At 52.5% G+C, this 1,635-nt stretch overlaps 1 protein-coding gene across 1 annotated transcript in view; it reads left to right on the top strand.

Annotated features, from left to right (window-relative positions):
* IFT172 (intraflagellar transport 172) overlaps positions 1–1,635 on the top strand; it is a 38,372-nt gene that overhangs the window by 33,956 nt on the left and 2,781 nt on the right. Inside the window, 2 exon segments of the mRNA XM_017733697.1 lie at positions 841–936; positions 1,620–1,634. Coding sequence (XP_017589186.1) covers positions 841–936; positions 1,620–1,634 — 111 coding nt within the window.

Below are 1,635 nucleotides of genomic sequence, written 5' to 3'. Positions count from 1 at the left end.
TGAACTCTTAATCCATGTGGGATTGTGGAATTGTCCCAGAGCTCTGGATGGGTGTGGGACTGGAGTCGTGATGGAGAAGGCTGTGGAGAGGAAAGGTTGTGACAGCTAGGACCCCAGTGAAAGCCACAGCTTTCACTGTGGGAGATTCGGGCTTCCCCACCGCTCTGTGTGTGGATGTTGGGGGTCCAGAAACATGTCGGACAACAAGAGCCAAGTCTGACGTCTTGGAAACCTGTACAGATCTCCACAGCTGTGGAATGTTGAGGTGTTGGGCAGTCTGTTTGGGACCATGAAGGAGGAGTGGCCTTGACAGTTCTGGTGTGACTATGGGTATCTGGCAGCAGAAAAGTGAAATTACCTTTCAGTTCCTCTGCTCCAAAATTCTTACATAAGACAAAACTTACTGAGACTGTGGCTGGAATAGGTTTCTTGGAGAGGTTGGAGAGTCTCCATTCCTTGAGATGGTCAAAACCTGACCAGGCATGTTCCTGAACCTGCTGTAGCTGCTTCTGCTTTGATTGGGGCTGAGGGCAGGATTTGGGAACTGCCAACAATCCCTTCTAACCTCACCTGTTCTGTGACTCAGGTAGGGGATGTTTGGGTGTGGCTTCTAGTGAAAGCAAGACTTACAAAGCAGAAGAATTTCACCCTCAGGTGATAGTCCCATGTGGTCTGTAGTGAGGGAACTCAGGGTCAGGACTGAAGTTTTTGACCTTTTTTACTTGTAGGGCTTGTATGGGTGCAGAGTCCTTGCTGTGATTCTGGAGTGATCTCATGAGATCCCTTCCAACCTGTTTTTTCTGTGCTGAATTGTGGCTTTCCTGTCCTCTGTGTCCACAGGACACCATGGCTGCCCAGCTGTCCATTTCCCTGCTGCGCCACACAGATCTGCTCCCTGCAGACAAGGCTTTCTATGAGGCTGGGATAGCTGCCAAGGTAAGAGCTACCTGCCACTGGACCAGAGAAAGGCGTAGGGCACCCTGGGCTCAGGGATTCTTGACTTTATCATCCCAAATCCTCCCTTGGCTGCTGGACTCTGCCACTGGAGGCTGTTCCTCAAGCTGGCCAGACCTCAGCCAGTGAGCAAATGGGACCTACAGACCCAGGGGTGGACAGAGGCCATATTATGGTTCTGTCAGTGTGGATGTGAGACTGCTCAGCTCTGCTCTGCATCACCCAAGTGTCTGACAGTCTGCCCGGGAGTCGTGACACATGGCAAGGACAGCAGCATGTCCCCACTGCCTGGACCTGGCTGTGCAATAATAGAATCATGGAATGGCTTAGATGGGAAGGGACCTTAAAGCTCATCTTGTTCCATCCCCTGCCTTGGGCAGGGACACCTTCCACTAGAGCAGGCAGCTCCAAGCCCCATCCAGCCTGGTCACAATGCCTGTCTCCATTTTGTGTGACAGCCTGTGGCAGTGAACTGGTTGTCCAAGGAATTCAGTCTTCAGGGATGGTGAGCTGGAATGTGCAGTGTCCTTGTCCATTCCCTGGGCTGCAGGCAGGACACTGTGGCACAAACAGAGCCACATCCTTCCCAGCCATGGCTCTGGGAGAAGAACTGTGGCAGTGAGGATGAGCTGCCCAGTCTCACTCAGGGTTCCTCTCCATACCAGGCAGTCAGCTGGGAGA

Source organism: Corvus brachyrhynchos, unplaced genomic scaffold, assembly GCF_000691975.1.
Source record: "Corvus brachyrhynchos isolate BGI_N302 unplaced genomic scaffold, ASM69197v1 scaffold25, whole genome shotgun sequence".
Classification (NCBI taxonomy): Eukaryota; Metazoa; Chordata; class Aves; order Passeriformes; family Corvidae; genus Corvus; species Corvus brachyrhynchos.
Note: the sequence above shows the minus strand (reverse complement) of the source record. Positions and strands in the feature narration are given on the sequence as shown.